The sequence below is a fragment of the Chiroxiphia lanceolata genome, chromosome 5 (assembly GCF_009829145.1).
Source record: "Chiroxiphia lanceolata isolate bChiLan1 chromosome 5, bChiLan1.pri, whole genome shotgun sequence".
In the NCBI taxonomy this organism is placed as follows: Eukaryota; Metazoa; Chordata; class Aves; order Passeriformes; family Pipridae; genus Chiroxiphia; species Chiroxiphia lanceolata.
In genome coordinates, this window is record NC_045641.1 from 20,111,934 (window position 1) to 20,130,346 (window position 18,413).

General features: G+C 38.6%; 1 protein-coding gene across 1 annotated transcript in view; it reads left to right on the forward strand.

Annotated features, from left to right (window-relative positions):
- MOV10L1 (Mov10 like RISC complex RNA helicase 1) overlaps positions 1-5,950 on the forward strand; it is a 31,987-nt gene extending 26,037 nt beyond the window's left edge. The window contains exons 21-26 of the mRNA XM_032687799.1: positions 215-388; positions 1,131-1,280; positions 2,900-3,007; positions 3,699-3,836; positions 4,545-4,636; positions 5,129-5,950. Coding sequence (XP_032543690.1) covers positions 215-388; positions 1,131-1,280; positions 2,900-3,007; positions 3,699-3,836; positions 4,545-4,636; positions 5,129-5,138 — 672 coding nt within the window. The 3' untranslated portion in view covers positions 5,139-5,950. The remainder of the gene's footprint in view (positions 1-214; positions 389-1,130; positions 1,281-2,899; positions 3,008-3,698; positions 3,837-4,544; positions 4,637-5,128) is intronic.
- Positions 5,951-18,413: the final 12,463 nt, after the last annotated feature.

Sequence of the window (18,413 nt, forward strand, 5' to 3'; positions counted from 1 at the left end):
CTCCTTTGGAGAGGAAAGAGATGGTCCTTCAAAAAACTGCTTTGATCTAGTTTTTAGATCAACCTGCAGTTTTTGCCTTGAGTACAGTTTTTTGGCAGCTTTAGAAATGCTAAATGCTAGAAGATGGTAAGGTAGTATCTGCTTGGAATCTGTATTCTGAGAAGTCTGATGAATTACCTGTTTCAGTTTTGGATTTTGGGGTTTGACTTTGCAGATCACAAAACTCACGAAGAACTACAGGTCACATTCTGCATTGCTTGCCTTGCCATCTAAATTGTTTTATCATAAGGAGCTAGAAGTTTGTGCAGACGCTTCAGTAGTAACTTCTTTGTTGAATTGGAGTAAATTGCCCAGGAAGGGATTTCCATTAATTTTTCATGGAATAAAGGTATGTAAAATGTTCATATAGTGAACTATATAGGCCTGATAGCAGTTTGCTGATGTTGTGGAAGAGTTTTCTTTAGAATGAATTCTAGAAAGAATATGAAAAAATAATAAACTGCCCTTTGCAAGTAATGTGACTTCCTGAGCATCTGGTTTTAGAAACAACTACTGAAGTCAAATATTTGCTAAGAACTTGAGCAGCTGCCTGTTGAGGTGTATTCTGGGAGACATTTTGATACAAGTTCTAATTCATAGCAGATGACCAAGATGGAGTTACTGTCAGCTGCCTTTAGCTTCTTCTAAAACTAAAGGATTATTAAGGCTTAAGTGAGCAGGGAAAAAAATACTACCTTGGAAAAAAAGTTTTTCCTTAGTCTTCTAAGAAGTTAGTAAAAAGTAGCAATATCCCCTGCTTGGAGAGGCTTGGGTTTGAACTCTTCTACCTTGCACAAAAGCAAGATACCAACTTGGTAACACGTGTTATTCTTTAGTTGAGATATAACTCCTTTGTTGCACACTTAAAGTACTATTGTCCTATCAATTCTCTTCATATACATATAAAAAATATTATAAAACATTAGGTGATACTTGTTCGTTGGAAAGGGTGTATAGAGAGGAAGAGAAATTATATATAACATTCCATCACTCTTTTTTCCATTCGGGATGTATAAGAATAATGTATTAATAAATACATAGTCATTTTTGCACCTGATCCCCATCATCTCATTTCCTTTCCCCTGATATAGGGCACTGAAACTCGTGAAGGTCACAGTCCTTCATGGTTTAATCCAGCTGAAGCAGTTCAAGTGATGCAGTACTGTTGCCACCTTGCTAAAAATGAAAACGCTGCAGTGTCAGTGACAGATATTGGAGTAATTACACCATATCGTAAACAGGTATGATGTTTAACAAGTCTAATATCTTAAGAGCTTCAAAGTTGCTGTATTTCATCTTGTGGTTTTATATTGTGGCTGTTGTTTTTTAAAGCAGGGAGGCATATCTTAAAATTTCACTGTAGTGTGTCATGTTACACATTGTATTATCAATCATTAATGATGCTGCCATTGAAATATAGAGCTAGAGAAAACAATAATGTCATTCTACTGGTTTTTTAGCTTTAAAAATCAGGAAATTATTAAGGAGACAGATTTGGAGACAGAAGCAAATTTTTCAGTTGTTAGAAGTAAAGAGGGCGAGTCAAGAATTTAGTATCCAATAGCTGGAACAGCAGTCTGGTTCTGTCACTCTCTGTACTGAGGACCAGAACAAAAGGGAAATGTAGTTAAGTAGGTGACGTCACCTTGTTACGACTTAGAGACTAGAGAAATTGTGACTTCTTAGCTGACTTGTAGTCAGACTTGAAGTTTGGGCTGCTATTTAAACCTCTAGATAATGTTGAACATCAAATGCTATGCTTTATTTTTTAAAGTATTTATATTCAAGTGTGTTAAATATGTGATGTTTACTTTCATTTTAGAAATAAAATTAATAACCTTTCAGTTCCAGAGGAGGTCCTGGAGAGTGCACATTGTTCTTCTTGGTGTTCACATCTCAGTATTTATAACTTTGTATGCGTGGCTTGGGAGAAACACTGTGAGGTGTGAGGAAAAGATCAAGCCCTTGTGAAGAAATCTCACTTGCAAATTAAAGCTCTGCTTGTACTGCTCCATCTGGTCAGGTGTCTTCACCTGCCCATGTTTACAGTTACTACTTGTTTTTTATATATTTATATGTAGTATTGAAGTGACCGAACCTCTTACGCTCCCTAAATGATGATTTCACATGGTTTAATGTGACTGTGCCTTTCATCTGCCTGTGATGCAAGGCATGTGATAGTAATGTCTGCTTCAAGAAAGTCACTTTGTATTGTGGGAACGCTGATTAGAAAGTAGTCTTTGACTCTAATTCTCATCTTAGCCAGGCATGATACCTTCTTAAATTTATACTTCAGGTATAATCTCCAAACAGCTTTTAGCAGATGGTGGTATAGTGATCCCACGTGTGCGAGGATCCCAGTGCATGAGGCTCTTTCTCTTTTGGGAGGGTACTTAAGATCATATCTCACCTCTGTCTTTCACTCTGTATGATGCACATGGCAAGCAAAGGTAGAATCTCTGTACAGTCTTCTTGAGGGGCTGGAGGAATCTGCTTGCCCTACCACATCTGTGGTATGCATGGTTTTGGATATGATGCACATTGGAAGAAGAGGGTTTATGGAGCTAAATTATCCTTGTCTTGAAAATCTGGATTATTAGAAATCTCTTGCTTTCTGTTTAAATTATGCTAGGAAGTACTTTATCTTCTGCGTTGTGTAATAAGTGTGATATTTCTGAGGAAAAATTACTATTTTAAAGTCTTAGTAGTGGATGGTGGCTAAGCTTGCTGTAGGCATTACTTTTGACATTGCCATGTTAAAACTCATACTTGTATATGTGGTGTGGTTTTGGTTTTAAAATAATCCACTCTCAAATGTAAAACTAAATTCCTTCAAACGTTTTTTTTTATTTTATGGTAGGTGGAAAAAATTAAATTTCTTCTGAGAAGTATTGATTTGGCAGACATTAAAGTTGGCACAGTAGAAGAGTTTCAAGGGCAGGAGTATACAGTTATCATCTTATCAACAGTACGTATATTTATTGTGGTGTTTTTATATGTGTCTAATTCTCTGTTTCCTTTTAGATATAGGCCTTTAAAAAAATTACAAGCTGTATTTTTATCAGTCTGTCACAGTGTTTGAAGGTAGATCTTATTTTTAGGTGCATGCATGTAGAGTTATTCTTCTCTTTAAAATCTGGATTATTAAAAATCTGTTGCTTTCTGTTTAAATTATGGTACTGAGTACTTACCTTTGTGGTTTGGGGGAAGAGTCTGTGGGATTTTCTCACTTTTTTTTCCTGAGGGCAGTGGTACAATGCTTACTTTCTTTCTTTGTTCCGCCTCATACCATAGCTTTTCAGTCCAGCATTGTATTCTCTTAAAGTAGTTCTGGGTATGTACTATGCTGCTATTTAGAAGAACTCATTATTTAGATCATGAAAATTTTCATTTTTCAGAGATAGGTTCAAATATAGACAAAATAGAGGTGAAAAACAACTGAGCGATAGTTACAGCACGCTGGTTGCTTTGGCTGTTTTTTCTAAGCTAAGTCAAAGCATACTGATGAGACTGCTTAAGAAGGCTTCCAGAAAAGACACACTGTGAATTGTCATTCAACTGAGTGGATCATTGCAGTCAGGCAATATTAAGTTACACTATGGCTAGGTAAGTTGTGTTCTTGTTATTCTATTTCTAAAATCATCCTTAATTTATTTCAGGTGCGATCTCAGGAAGACTTAATTGATGATGAAAAATACTGTTTGGGCTTTCTTTGTAACCCAAAGAGATTTAATGTAGCAATTACTAGAGCAAAAGCTTTGCTGATTGTCGTGGGAAATCCTCATGTTCTTGTGAAAGTAAGTTTTGGTTTTATATCTTTGAATTGCATGTGTTATTTGCCACAGTAATTGAATGGTTCTGTGTGTTAACATATTCCAATGCTCCTTTAGATCAGATTAAGAGTTTGTACTTTGTCCTCAGTCTGCATTTTGGAAGATATGAACACTGTGGGTTCCTGTACGTATAGACAGTTCAGGCACCTACACAACAGATTTCCAAGCACAAAGGAAATGGTACTCTGTGCATAGAGGCTTATAGTCCTTTTCACCTCTAGAAGAGGTCAGAGCCTCAAGGCTCAAGTGAGCCTCAAGTGAAGTTACTTCACTTTTTAAGTGGAGAGAGGCAGAAGGGATTGTTCCCAATTAATGCAGCAGCTGCCAGGAAGGTGGTTTCCTTTTGAAGCTATGCATGGTCCTTTCATAGGAGTAAGCTGAGTTTTTCTTAATATCTGATGTTATGTCTGACTTCACAAATAAGAAGGAAAGCAATATTCCACAAATGACCTGAATAGGAAGTTTAGTCCTCTACACCTGCATGTAACATGTAAATTAGAGCAGCTGTAAGTGTCTTCCACCCACGTTACACCATGGTTGCACCATTTGTAGAGTTCTGTTTCTTGAAGAGGTCATGTTAAATCTCTTGCATTCATGTGCCATGTTAATTTGTTTGAAAATTCATTTCACAGAGCAGCATGACTGCAATTATATATTAATGTTCTCTTGTAGGATCCCTGTTTTTGTGCACTGTTAGAATATAGTTTAATGAATAGAGTTTATGTAGGTTGTGACCTGCCCTCGGAGCTGGAATGCCTGCAGAAGTAAGTTCTGGTCTTCACTTTACCCTTGCTAGATATGGATCAGATTACAGTACTTTTTAAAGCCAATGTCATTGGAAAGATTGATCAATACAACAACATGTGATATAGTGTGATTGGATTTTGCATTCCTAAGTAAACATTGTGTAAATATAATGACATGTAATGTAACCATATTTTCTCCAACCCCATAAGAAGAATCAGAGCATTAATTATTAAATCACAGCTGCTGTTGACTTTGGTATCTTCTGTATCCCCAAATGATGATGACATATTTGATGACCATGAAGGGGGGGTGTGGACAGGGAAACTGTTTAAGGTGATTTCACTGTAATTAAAAAAAAAATTGCTTGAAATTTGATTTAAATGTCCCTTATAACATGTAATACAATGTTAAATGAGTATTATTTACTAGATGATACTACTTTTTTTAATCAAAACTGTTGTTTATGGAAAGGTAAACAAGATTTTTATCTTACCCCCTTTAATTGACAGGTGTGACTAGTTTTTCAGTGTTCAAGATGCATTCAGTCCTCATCTGTTTTGAAACTAAGAATACTTAACAGAAATTTAGCCTGGAGCAAATGAAGCATTTTTTGTCCTCAGGGAGAGAGGCACATGGTCTGAAATGGATGAAAGTTTCTGCAAACAAGATTTTCATTTTCTTAAGAAGTGAAAAAGTTGAAATTAATAGTATAAAACAGTAGTGGCAACTCACTTGCTTTTCTGTTAAAAATGTACATGACCAGGCCTCTGCAAAGAAGAGTATGCCTGAATCTATAACTGTATGCCTGAATCCTCCATGTTTCAGAAGAAAAATATTGAAGAACTCTTACATAAGCTTTTCCTTATTCTATAATTGTTTCAGCTTCTCAGTTTTTTCTGACTTGTGTAGTGCCACCTAAAACTGGGCTGTCCCAAGAACATATATGTGTCCTGTTATTGTCATGGGAGTGTTACAGTAATATTTCTACAATGTGAACTGGAATGATACATTAACATCCCGCAACTGATGTCTAGTACCTTAAGCCAAGCATGCTTAAAAACTCCAAGTTTTTAACGCCTTTGTTTAGTTTCCACTGCAGTCCAGCCATCTGCTGTGGTGTATGTCAGAACAATACCTTAAGTGGTGGGTTAAAATAAAAGAAAAAAAAAGAGAAAAATAGAAAATGTGTTTTCCTTTCTATAAATACACTGTAGAATAAAGTACCTTGTTTTATTTTGGCAAAATTAAATAACTGATGGTTTAACAGTATTCCTGCTCTTGGCTTCATTTTGCACTGTGCTTTCCCAATAAACAGCATTTTTCTCTATTCCTTGTCCTCTCCTTGGTGATTAAGTCCTGCCACACAGCACTTTAGGAACAGCTGGCCAACTAGGCACTGTTTATAAACTCTCTGCACAACAAGATGGCTTTCTGTAACAGGCAGAAGCCTTTTAGATAGGACTGTAGGCTACAGAGAAACAAATGAGGGGGGGAAGGATATCAAGCTTTTGTTTGCTTGTTTACAGTCCACTCATATCACTTCATTCCTGGTGTGCACTGTACTTCTTTCCTTTGCAATGCACAGTATGTAGATACTTCAGCTTTCAGGAGGGCAAGTGTGGTAAAACATCAAAGGCAGGCACAAGATAAGGGTAGGTTTGTTGTACCATGACAGGGTAGAGTGCCTGGAACTACCTCTCACCCAGACTACACTGTGTGAGTGTGTCCAGGGTGAGTCACAGCTGCATTTGAGCAGCACTCCACACTGTTCAGCCCAGTCACTTTGTCATGATTTTATGCTGCTTAAATTGCTTTCACTCATGACAGGCCAGGATAGATGGGGTGTGTGTTGTTGCAGTATGGTTCTGAAAATACCAGCATTGATGATGCCATGCCAATATTCTACATCCAACTCAAGAATTTGTTTTGTTAAGATCTGTCCTAGTTGTTGCCTCCTGAAAGACCTCTTGCTTCAGGATTGTGTTATGACATACCATATCTCATAAACGACTGCTGCCAGCCTTGGTTTTTGTCAGTGTGCTCATGCTCTCGTGAGGGAACAGGGAAGAAATTGTAATGGAGGTGGATAATCCTTCCTTTATTGCAAGATACAGTCCAGAACTTCTGATTAGTATTTCCATGACCTTTGCATAGCAGAGTAGCAGGGGACTGTTTATGTTGTGATACTTAATAGCTACAATTTAATAATGTTTTAACTGTAATAGTTTGCATGTTGACATCAGTTTCTACAAAGATAAACTACTTGATACTCGGCAAAATTCAGATGACCAATGCCTATTATCATATGTGGTGTTGGTTTTTCTAGAAGAGTTCTTAGTTTAAAGAGCAAGTACACAATTCTGAGTGAAGAAAACAAAAAATCTTTCATCCAACAGCAACATTTTGCAGGTGGAGAAACTCACATACTCTTTTCACTGGTAACTGTTCTTTCTGTAACTCATATTGTCCACAACCTTTTCCCCGAGTTACTAAGACTCTGACAGTCTTAAAAAATGGTTCCAGAGAACCTTGTACTCATTTTATGTTGATGAATGGGGAGAAGGGGGATTCTGTTTCTAGATCTATTGTTATACATTTAAAACTACATTTTTTTTCTCTAACCCTTTCACCTCACCTTGCATGCTCCTGCCTATGAGTGACTGAGAAGTTGTTCTGTGTGATATAAACCAACTTTGTCTTCCTCCTTATCTTGCAGTGTTTCTCATTTCTGCCTACATAGCTGCTACTGAAAACCTTGTTTGAAGAGAGACCTACCCTGTGGTAGGATTAATTGTACACACTACCCTGTGTGTACAGGATTAATTGTACAGGTGCTTACACCTTTAGAACAGTTCCTTCTGGCAGCTTGATGCACAGGGAGAGCTGGTTGTTCCAGAGGTGTTAGCTCTGATATTCTAGTCATTTCTTTCATGAAGACAGGGCCTGATGGGCTGGAATGAAGAAAAGGGGATAAAACAGTGTTCACTGTTGGTTAGAGTCATAGAATATCCTGAGTTGGAAAGGCTTAGTGCTGTGACCACTTCCCTGGGGAGCCTGTTCTAGTGACTAACCGCCCCCTGCATTAAGAAGTTGAAATCATCTTCCATTTTTCTTGTGATAAAAATGTACATAAATGTCTTTTGAGGTATGCAAAAAAAAGAGAATCAGCCACTGCATACAAAAGGAGCAATGATAGAGTCACTTTAGAGTCAGTCTCTTTCTTTTACAGACAGTTGAACTAAGCCTTACTTTGCATGAAAACCATGTTCCAGATACTCAGTTTTGGCTACAGGAACAGACTCTTCCCTCAGAAAAAGAAAAAAAAATAAAGCTCTGTCATGGCTGTTTCTGATTTATGAATTCCTTGCCTTACTAAGAAATTACAAAAGCCAGAGAGGAGACTACACCACATCTCAAGGAGCACATCAGAGGTAGATCGAATCAGAGAACACTGGAACACTATTACAGATTTCTTTCCCTGCTTCCCTCCATATATTGTATTAGACATTGTGAGCTCAAGAAAAACAAGAGACTGAGAAAGAGGTAGTCTGTGAAGCAGATGATTCCTGAGTCATTTACCATGAGCAGTTAAGAGTTGAAATTTAAAAAATACCTTGAAAAGATAGTCAGAAAACATCAGAGGTTTCCTTGCCAGAATCAAAGCATGTAGTGCTCAGCTGAACACTGAACAGGTTCTTGTTTCCACAGTATGCTTAAAACAGTAGCAAATGTCTGAGAAGTATCTTCTGCATTGTAGCAGTCTCAGCACTCCCAATGTTTGAATTCTGTGCCATGGCACCAAGAGTTCCCTTAATAAATGGTATTTGCTTTTTCAAACAGGTACCTTACCTGGTAGGTGGCTGCATTTAGATCACAAGTAAAAGTATGTACTTCTAATAGTATTTTAGAATGTAAAAGCTTTATTAGAGTGGCATTCTCTCCTATTGTTTATTATAGTATTCCACTGACTATTTCTAAATATTTTTAAGTTCCCCTTAAATTGCTGTTGTTCATCTGTCTATGATGGTGCCGTGTAGGTCAGGTCACACTGTGTCACTGGTTGATGAAGGAGTTACTGGCCAAGTACTTTTAATGTTTCATTTGTTATTGCTGTTAGTTCCACATCTTCTTCATAACAGCTGTTTATACTGTGCTCTATCTAGTGAATGTTACATTCCTATCAACTGCAAATCAACATTTTGAAGATTAGACTGTGGCCCTCTGCCATGAATCTAATTATTCAAGTCGTACCACCTCTGTAGTCCAAGACAGATGCATGGCTGGGTGCTCAGTGCCACACTGATCAGACTTCAGGGATAGGCTGTGTGTACTTTTCCAGATAATGCAGGGTGAAAGCCCTGTTAATTCTTTCTATCTTTCCTCCTCCTGTACAGTGCTCGGTCTACACTTGAAGTGGAAAAAAAATGGAGGCTGTAACTACAACCTGTATTCAACATCTTGTGTGATCATGTCTTTTCCATAGAGCACATTTTCCCAGTAAGGACATTGTATCAGTGGGGCAAGAAAGGAAATTCAGAATATGCAGGCAACTGCACCCAATATTTACTGTCTTCTGCAGCCTTGATTTGACAATATTATGGAAGTTTAATAGATTCTTTCCTTTAAATAAAATAACTTCAAGGTGTCAAGTATTGTGCTGCACATTTTGGAGCTCAGGTACCAGAATAATGAGTATTCTAAATCTTAATAATAAACAGACTCTTCTTAAAAGCAAAATTACTTTTTTGCAACTACCAAAAGAGAACATTCTTTCACAGATTCTGAAACAATTCATTTGTCTTAGTTTTATTAGACTTGTTAAAATGTAGGTATTTTGATTGTTTAAATAATTGGCGCTTTTTTCCTAATAGTAATAATAAGGAAAATGTGCTAGGCTGTCAGGAAGGGTGTTCTTCCAGCATGTGGTGATACATCCATGGGGCCGCTTTATGATTTCAGGAATTCCTGCTAAGCCTTAGCCTTTGTGTAATGAGTTGGCTGATGAAGTGTCCCTTGACCACACCAGGAACCCTTGCATGGCTAAGGTGAGGGTAGCACTGTCCATACCAGGAACTTCTGTTGTCTGACCAAGGAGGGGAACAAGAGATAATCAGTCATCCCCTGAAAACCTTGGAACATTCTTTACCTGAATCGGAGCCTGAGTGAAACAGCACCATTGTTACTGGACTTTTGAAAAATTCCAGTAATTACTGTTTTGGATTATGGTCCGGATGGAAATTGACTGATGCCTAAAGCAAATTCTCTCCCAATGGGAGAGTCTCCCTTGCCCTCTTGCCCCTTCAGTCTGTCTGTGAATTGTTCTGGCTCAATTCTAACTTGATTTTCTTCTTGTATGTTACATCCATGTAGTAAGTAATATAGTGAACCTTGCCCTTAACTTAAAGTCTCACTTTCACAAGTTTATATTAAACATACTTTTGCTAATACCTTTGACAGTGATTTTTTAAGCAACCTAAACTACTCGTTTGGGACAAATTGATGTAGTTGGCAGGATCCTAAATCAGGATGTGTGAAAAGAGTGGGAGTGTAAAATAATCCTACTAAACTGTTTAAATTTCCTTACAGCTTTAAGTGTTGTTATGTCTCAGTATCTCTTTAAAGATATTTCAGTATCGGTCCCTTGAAAATTGCTTCACGAGAGCAAAAGGAAACACTTCCACTGCAGTGCCTCACAGAAGAACAGTAAGTGAGGAGGTGATGTGCTGTAGAAAGACAGAAGTCAGTCAAACTGCAGACTGTGGAATGAAGAACTGTATGTAAAAAAGGAAGAAGTGCTATTGAAGTGCAAAATCTGAAAAAGCCTTGGAATTTGCCCAAAAGGCACAAATTAATAGTTCCAGTCTAAAACGAATAGTTCTTTTAAGGAATACTAATGTCAAGGAAGTAAAAATTAGGAGTCAGAAGAGATTATAGGTAATGAAATACAGTCAGCAATGGGAAAATGGGGAAACAGTTGGGGGGGGGATGTAAACAAACAAATAAACAAACAAAAACCCCTTACCAGAGTTAGTTTCCTAATCTTTACTTGCTTCTCTGCAGTGCTCTTTGTATATGACTTCTCCTTTTACCTAACTGGAAGGTGCAACTTGTGTGGAAGTGCCAGAACTGAACAGTAGATTCCTCTCTTGTCATCTGATGTGTACACAGCTGGCAATGTAAATGCCTGAGAGTTGTACTTTGTCTGCATTGTCTAGGCTACCTCTAGCTGAAAGAGAGAAATGGATCCTGAAGGTGGTTTACTTCATCCTAAAAATGTGTCTGCAATATGTGAATGAATCCATGAAGGTGCCTGTCTTCCCCTGACTGGAGAGGGAGCCTGGAAACTTGAGACAGGCCAAGTTCTGGATAACCAAAGCCAGGTGTGGGGAAACCTGCCTTAGCTGCCTGCATTATCTTTTCCTAGAAGCACAGGTCTTACCTGTAAGTTAGTGAATAGCAGTGTAGGTAAGAGGGGATATGACAGTGTTTGGAAAAATTATAGAACTGGAATTTTTTTTTCTCTTGCAGAGGAAGTAAAGGTTGCTGATGTAAACTAGTTTACATATGTATAATACAGTAGGACAAAATTCTTCAGTGATCACTAGCTACTGAAAAGCTGCGTTAGTGGAAGAACAATTCTGAGTCAATGGCAGAACTCATTACCTCTCAGTGTGAGGAATATTAACTTGAGACATTACGTGCAATTGATATTAAACCAGTTTGAATAACAACAGTGATCACATGGAGAATAAAATAAGGCCTATGTAAGTACAGTCTTACTGGGTTTGTGAATAAATTTAAGTTCACAAAATTTACCAAATACCTTGGTTTATTGATAAATGGGGAGAGGTGTTCATTATGACAGGAATCCTCAGATAACAGCACCCACACTGCAAGTCCAAGAGACTTGCATGAATTATCCTAGATCACTTTAAAATTAATGAACAGTTAAAAGTGTTTGTGATGCAAAATAACATGGGAGTTCAGCAGTTCTTCAAATACATACCCTTCCTAATGGGAAATAACATTCATATGTAGACAAGTCCTGGACAAAACTTGGGTCCTTTTGCTTTTGCTTTCGGTACACTTCAATATGATAGAATTCAATTACCATCTTCAAGGAAAATACTGCTGCTTTTGTTTTTACACTTTGGAGTGTGCACAGTACACAAGGTAGAAATATGTCAATACTGTTGTTCATGGTTCACACATTGTAGTTTTCAGTTGAGAAAAAAGGTGTCTAAACAGTATCAAAATTAAAGGGAAGGTGAACAATGGCAGAAGTTCTGGGTAGGAACGATAGCAAAGATGAATACTGGAGAAATATTTCCATGTGGACTCTTCTTAAGGAGAGGTAGTGGTGTTGAATCTGTATATGGATGCCTGAAGGTACTGTTCTAGCTGGTGCTAGTTATGCTTTTGTGGCTTCTCAGTTCTTTCATAAAACCATGCAGGTGATAATGCGGAGGTGAGGTCCATAAAACATACCCTGTGTGTCAGGTCTTAACATGCCTGGGCACATCTTTAGTGGCATACAGTAAAGTTGGCATCCCAAACCCCACTTTGCTTCACTGAAAGCTGGGGTATTTAGCTACTTTTTTGTGAACAGAAAGATCTCTCTTTGTACTAATTAAGTACAAAGGCAAATTAAGCCTTTTAGTACAATGATGCTTAGCAGCAGTGTATGTTTTCATAAGAGATCCATGTATTCCTAATAATATACGCATCCCTATCCCTGAAAGTGTTCAAGGCCAGGCTGGATGGGGCTCTGAGCAACCTGGTGTAGTGGAAGGTGTCCCTGCCCATGGCAGGAGGGTTGGAACTAGATGATCCTTAAGGTCCCTTCCAGCCCAGGCCATTCAATGATTCTATGATTCTGTGTCTGAAAAGCCACAAAATGTGTCTCTGTATGGGAGATGTCCCAGTCAGTGACAACCATGAAGGTGATTGTTATCACAATACTTGAGTGTATTTAGAGGGCAGTCTTGCTACAGTAAGGGGCAAAGGGGATGCAGGATTGTCCCTCACAGACTTCTTAAGCAACCGCATGTACTGTGTTGACGATGAGATAAAAATGTGCTCCAAAGGACAAGTCCGAGTGCTGCAACTTTGTTATTTCAGTTGGTCCTTGTCAGCAGGGTGGTCCTGGGGCCAGGGAGGGTGGCAGGGCTGACCTGGCAGAGCAGCTCTGCCAGAGCGAGGTGCAGTCCCTGCTACACTCATGGGTGTGCCTTCGGCGCAGAGCTGGGGGCCAGGCCGTCGGTCAGGGCAGAGTGTGGAGCCACAACCCTGCAAATCCCAGGCAGCAGGGACGGTGGAGGGCAGAAGCCTGAAAATGTGCATATTGTCAGTTCTTGGCACTTTGCTGAAAATAGTTTTTGGGAAGTCAAGGGCCTTGTGATGGCTTCCATTCTGTTACTAACAGATGTGCCCTGGGGCAATGGAGAGGACAAGGCAGTGAGGACAAAAGGGTAGTGAAGGTTCCCCTTTTGGCTTTCCTTGAATTAATGAGCAAACTGCACAGATGGGATAAGTGAGGCAGAAGAAGAAATCCAACATAAACATTCCATTTAGATTGCCTAAAATGAAGATATTCTTTGTGTGGAACAGGAAAGTGACCGAAAGACCTTTTCACCTCGTATCATTTCTGTTTTGGGGAGAGCTGTCTGAAGATTGTTCAGGTCTTGCTATAGAAAAAAACTGTGACAGTAATTATCAGCCATGTAATGCTCCAGATATGTATTTCTATCCTTGAAATAGCATGCTGGTTTTCATAGGCTCCTTACGTCTGCCACCTGCCCAGCAGCCTGTGCTAGAAGGGGTAGGTGCTGGGATGGGCAGAACCAGCCAAGTTCAGCTTGTGCTGTACTGTCATCATGTTGTCAGGTGATGCAATTCATTTCACCTGTCCAAATTTCCATAGTCTTGAGGCTGTGCTGGAGTTGCCTCATTTAAGACTTGACATTTATCAGATGTGGCAGTTTTTAACTTCAGACCTAAGCAATTGCTAATAATAGGCTAGAAAATAGCTGCAGTTAACTGTCTTGGGCTGTTCATTAATTTTACTTAAGCCATCACCCATTTTTAAAAACAGCTTGTTTGCCAGTCTTCAGTCCGATTTCTTCATCGAGTATAATGCTATCAGGCTTTTATTTTAAATGGTATAAATACGAGGTACCACTAACTAAGCAGTAAGTCATCCCAGATACGTTCTGCCTTTGCACTGAAAACGGTAACAGTAATATTATCCCTTTTTACTTCATCATGTCCTGAAATTAAATCTTAAAAATTATGGTGTGCTATAAGCGTGTGTGACCTGTATGGTAGTGCCCTGTACATGAACCCCATTTGTGTGTGGAGTCATTGCTACCATCACAGAAAAATCTAGCAAGAAAAAATTTAAAGAGCAGAGTAGGTTTTTTTTTAAAGTGACTCACAGCAGAAATACACATGGAAAGTAACAGGTTACCAAATAAAGCAGAATTAATTTTACTGAATTTAGTAATAGTAGAAATAAAAATAAATTCATTACAAGCAGATTAATGCTACTGTTTGTATATTGCTGTGTAATCTTTATCCAGATTAAACTGCAGATCTGCCTGGGATTGAAGTTAACAAGATTTAGTCTGGACTCAAAAGCCAATTTGTACTGTCCTGCCGTCTGCTTGTAGATACGTCCTGAAATAAGTTACCATTCTTTCCCCAGCCTGAGAAATGTGAACAGTTCAACATAGCTTTCCCCTCTGTTTCTCATGTCATAGTGTTTGCATCACTCTGTGTACATCCAAGAGCAGAGTGCCACCTTTAGTCATAACATACTAGGGAAAGAGTAACACTTAAATAATGACAATCAGCCTTGCATCACCATACCTGAAGATATGGTAGTGAACAGGCTGGTGACAGTGGTTTGAACTGCATGTTAGTGTGGTGTCAAATATAAATATTCCTTTTATAAATGATGTTTCAGACAGTAAATTATTCAATGAACCAGGTGGAAATCAACTCTTAACTCACACCATAGGTACATTTTTAAAAAACCTCTTGAATACAGTGAAGTGCCTTAAAAGTGCATTCTCTCTTTACTTCTGTTTGTCCCCAGGTGCTTCAAGCTCATCATTATTCCCTGCAAAATATAATTACGTTTGAGATCCAGGAGCAACTGTGTTCCAAAAATGTCTATTTTAGTAATTTCTTGTGCTCTTACTGTAAAAGGAATTTGCCATTTATAGTTTTTTATACTGGGAGTTTTTGCACTGGACTTGGGGCTGGAAACCAATAGCAAGCCAGACCTTCAATTCACACGCCTGAGGTAGCAGGAATCTCTATTCAGCCAAATTCCAGATAAAATTTATATCAGCAAGCCTTCTGATGAATGATAAAACAACTCTTCAAGGGGTTATCTGGTGTAATCTGAAGATAGGGCCTAGATTCAAATAAGTAAATTCACTCTTCTGAGCAATGCCATTGAAATTCAGACATTTTCCTAGACAGGGCTGGACAATCTATGCCTAAAGAGGAATGTAATTTAAATTTGTGAGTAACCTCTTGGACTTTACAGAGTTTTTAAAACTGTAGATATGTTTCTTTTAAGAGTTTTAACTTTTTTTTTTCCCCCATCTCCTTTCTGTGTAATAGGTAGGGATGTATGCAGAAAGTCTCACAAAGTGTGAGGAAGAGGTTAACCCAGTGCCCCAGGTGCCTGAATGTAAATGTAGACAACTAATGGTATGTTAAAAGTGTGAATAAATCCACAATTTCCATGCAGCCAGGCCTGTGGGGCTGTGGATTTGCTTGCCTCATTTTAAAGACTGGGAACTGTAGAAATAGTTAAGAACATGAGGAATGAAATCATCCCAGATTCCAGTTAAAGGTTATCCCAAACATTGGCTTCTAAAAAATATCTGTGTACTGTTTGCATCTGGAAAGGTACAATTACAAATGCTCCTACTGAGCATTCTGATGCTTTAAAAAGCAACTGTTTTATGCAGTGCAGATACCAGCTCTGTATAAGGACATCCTCCACTCTCCACTGACTGCAAAGGAAAAAATCCCATTGAAAGCCCAGAAGGTAATAATTTTTTTAAAAAAAATGTTCAGGAAATGCATGGTCTCTGTGTCGGTGTGTATTTGTATGCACTGGGGCTGAAAACCTTTAAATGATGACTTTCGGTCAGGTACACATTGAATCTCTCCCCTTTTACCAGAATATTACAGATTCAGTGTGAATTTCTGAGCAGCTGCTGCCTATTTTGTGGTAGATGTATGCAGTGTTGTAATCCATTAACACCTGAGCAGTTCCATTAGCACAGATAGAATGAGGCAGGTAGCTCAACAATTATTCCACCTCGCCGACATCACCTGCATCAGCAGCACCTGGGGAGGCACACACCTCCCTCTCCATGGCAAAGGAAGGAATTACCGCACGCCCTCTGCCGAGTCTCAAATCTGTGGTGTTTAAAGAAACCCCATTGCCTGATCCAATTCCCACTGCCAGCAGTTCCATGCCATGTATTTCATTTCATTTTGGTAGAGTTACTCCTGTTTTCCAAGGTTTACACAGGCATCTTGCTGCTTTCTTAAGAAAATAGGGGTTTGCGGGTTTTATTAGGATAACTTTTAAAGATTGTGGCCACTTGATATTCCTTTAATATTTTTTTTCAGTTTCATTTCTTCTACTAATCAAAAATGTGTATTTCTCTTACATTCATATTAAAAAATACATTGTGATCTAATATGGCTTTAGGATCATTTAGCCCACAGACACTAAGCTGAGTGTCCAAGGGCATCATCAGATTTTCTGCAGATTTTACCTGTCTTGCTTAACTTGACGGTTATTTTTTTTACTTGACTTTGTCTTCTAATGTGAAAATTTCATTGGGTAGTAATTTAATGCTGCTCCAGCAGAAGCTTTATTTACTAAGGTATACCTATAACCTTTTTCCATCAATTATCTGTGCTGTTGTTATTGTCATATGTCTAGCAGCTTGTGAATCAGCATGAAAGTTACTCATATGCTGTAGTTTTCTGTATCAAAAAGCTAAGATATACATATTTAATATCTTATTAAAAGTCTAGTACATAAAGTAATTATTTCGGGTGTTTATCAACCAAATCTGTCATTTTGTCCAAATATATTTAATACAGTTTGCTTCAAATGTGAATTTCTGGGTTCCTAGTGTAACTCCTGCAGTTTTCTGGTTTCACAGCAAAATACATCAGTTACAAGAAGCTACAGAGACATTACAGCACAGAGAAGAGCTGGAAAGATTTTGGTTCCTGCCAGCAGAAAATATCCTGTGATGTGACATTAGCAGGGTTAGGAAGAAGTCACATCCATTCCATAGCCTTCATACTGCAACAGTGTCTGCCCGTACCTTATTGATTGGCATTGGCTATGATACTGTACACAGCATGATCTCTACAATTTCTCCTCAGGGCAGACTACATGGCCCATAATTCCCCATGATGTGGCACTCACCCATTTTAGTTCTGGTAAAGTGGTGGGGGTTTTCCAGACTGAACAGAACTTCTTCAAGGTTCAAGCAGTTGTTTATATTCAAAATTATATAGATTACATTTTAATTAACTTCTTAATAAACTGTCTGCAGACTAGGTGGTTCCTTTAATTTGTGGGGGCTTTTCGCATGACTAGTTATTTTTTAACAAGCTCTAGTAGATAATTATGAGATGTAAAGTATCTCCCCTTACTGCAGTATATTAATTTGATCTTCCTGCTACTTCCCAAAAAAAATGCTAATTTACTGTAACTCCATTTTCTGCATCATGACTGACAGCTTTACCCTCCCCGCCCACTGTCTGCTCTGTTTGGCTCTCAAGGTTTCATCTGGTCCAAGTTTATATAAGGAACTTTGCCTCTTGTCTTTGTCCCCACAAACAAAATGGGTTCAGTCAAGAACTTCAGCTTATAGCTTCAGGCATACTCTAGCAATAGGGGTTTGTGCCAAAATCAGTATTTTATAATATAAACTTGGCATAATGGGAAGTGATGCAACCACTGATATTCTCTATTCAGAGGTAAGTAGCTCAGTGCAGCCGAGATGATACTGGAGACCTCCACATTGCTGCACTAAGACTACAGCAATGTCCAGTGAGAGTTTGGCCAGACAAGCCCACTTGTGCTAAGTCATGCAAAAATGCAAACCATTTGCAAGCACATGTGCAGTGGATTAGCCTTACTGATGAGAATATTTCCACTTTTTTAAGTATGGCTGACTGTGAGGGACAATAAAATTAAGAAATTGCATCAGGGTTATTGAACCCTGGGAGACACAACCAGGAGCACGTGCAGGTTTGGCAAAACTAACAAAACAGCACATGAATTAAAAAAGTTTTGCCCAAGGCTACATTCACAGGATTACAAGAAAAACCTGTTATGTTGATAGATGAGAATCCAGCTCTTCATTAGATGTGCTGCGTGTAATCCTACCCTAATAGCTCTTTTGGGGGGAACATCACTTACAAAGCTCAATGTTTGTAGCCAGGAATGGAGGGACATGATTTGCAGCCACTATACAGCACTTAACCACAGTATCTCCCAAAGGCATATTTTCTTTCTGGGTTTAGGCATCTTTCCAGATGTAAGTCAGATGTGAAATGCTACCTGTGTAACATAAAGCTATAAATACATTTAGTGTGGAAGAGACCTCTTGAGATCATCTAGTCTGTTCTCTCTGCTCTGAGCCTGTACAACAGGCTCAGATTGCTCAGGGCCGTGTACAGTTGGGCTTTTCAATAGTTCCAAGGATCGGGAGTCCACAGCTTCTCTGGGCAACC